At 50.3% G+C, this 616-nt stretch overlaps 1 protein-coding gene across 1 annotated transcript in view; it reads right to left on the bottom strand.

Moving 5' to 3' along the window:
* Positions 1-2: 2 nt before the first annotated feature.
* Positions 3-616, bottom strand: part of LOC116846832 (luciferin 4-monooxygenase-like) — a gene marked incomplete at its 3' end in the record, with an annotated part of 1,921 nt that continues 1,307 nt past the window's right edge. Inside the window, exons 4-5 of the mRNA XM_032821168.1 lie at positions 218-447; positions 3-89 (exon numbers count right to left, since the gene is read on the bottom strand). Of these exons, the coding sequence (XP_032677059.1) occupies positions 3-89; positions 218-447 (317 nt within the window). The remainder of the gene's footprint in view (positions 90-217; positions 448-616) is intronic.

Below are 616 nucleotides of genomic sequence, written 5' to 3'. Positions count from 1 at the left end.
AATTGGTCCACGATTTTAACACCGCCGCGGAGTCTGCAATAATCCGGCAAGTTTTTCTCCACATAGCTGATAAGCTCCTGCTCCGTTACCTGCGTGTGAGACATAAATGCACGATAAATGCGACGTTGGGCGTGGTATGGCCAACACAGCATACTTTCATGGATCGCGTTTACGGTATCGGCGCTTCCACGCCGTCAAACGCTCGCGAAATACTTACCGATTTGTTCGGCACTTGGACAACAAAAGCCTTCGGATGTTGCTCGTCGACCTCGTTGGGTATCCCTAACACCGCCGCTTGGAACACTGCGGGATGAGTCATTAAAACGGTTTCGATCTCCGCGGGCGAAACGTTGATGCCTCGAAAATTGATGAAATCGGATATCCGGTCGACGATGTATATCTCTCCGTTATCGTCGTAATACGCCAGATCGCCGGTGCGGAACCAACCTGAAACGCATTTCCGTGCGTTATCTGCTTGACTCTCTGTTTAATCGCGTCTCCATGATAACTCATGTGCGCGATCAAGACCGTATCGGGATACCCGGCAAACTTTAATCAAGACGCGTACCGTCGGAATCGAAGGCCTGTTTCGTTGCTTCCGGATTCTTGTGATATC

The sequence above is a fragment of the Odontomachus brunneus genome, unplaced genomic scaffold (assembly GCF_010583005.1).
Source record: "Odontomachus brunneus isolate Ranch 3 - 2012 unplaced genomic scaffold, Obru_v1 Obru_scaffold_070, whole genome shotgun sequence".
Classification (NCBI taxonomy): domain Eukaryota; kingdom Metazoa; phylum Arthropoda; class Insecta; order Hymenoptera; family Formicidae; genus Odontomachus; species Odontomachus brunneus.
This window is presented reverse-complemented; position numbering and strand designations above follow the sequence as displayed.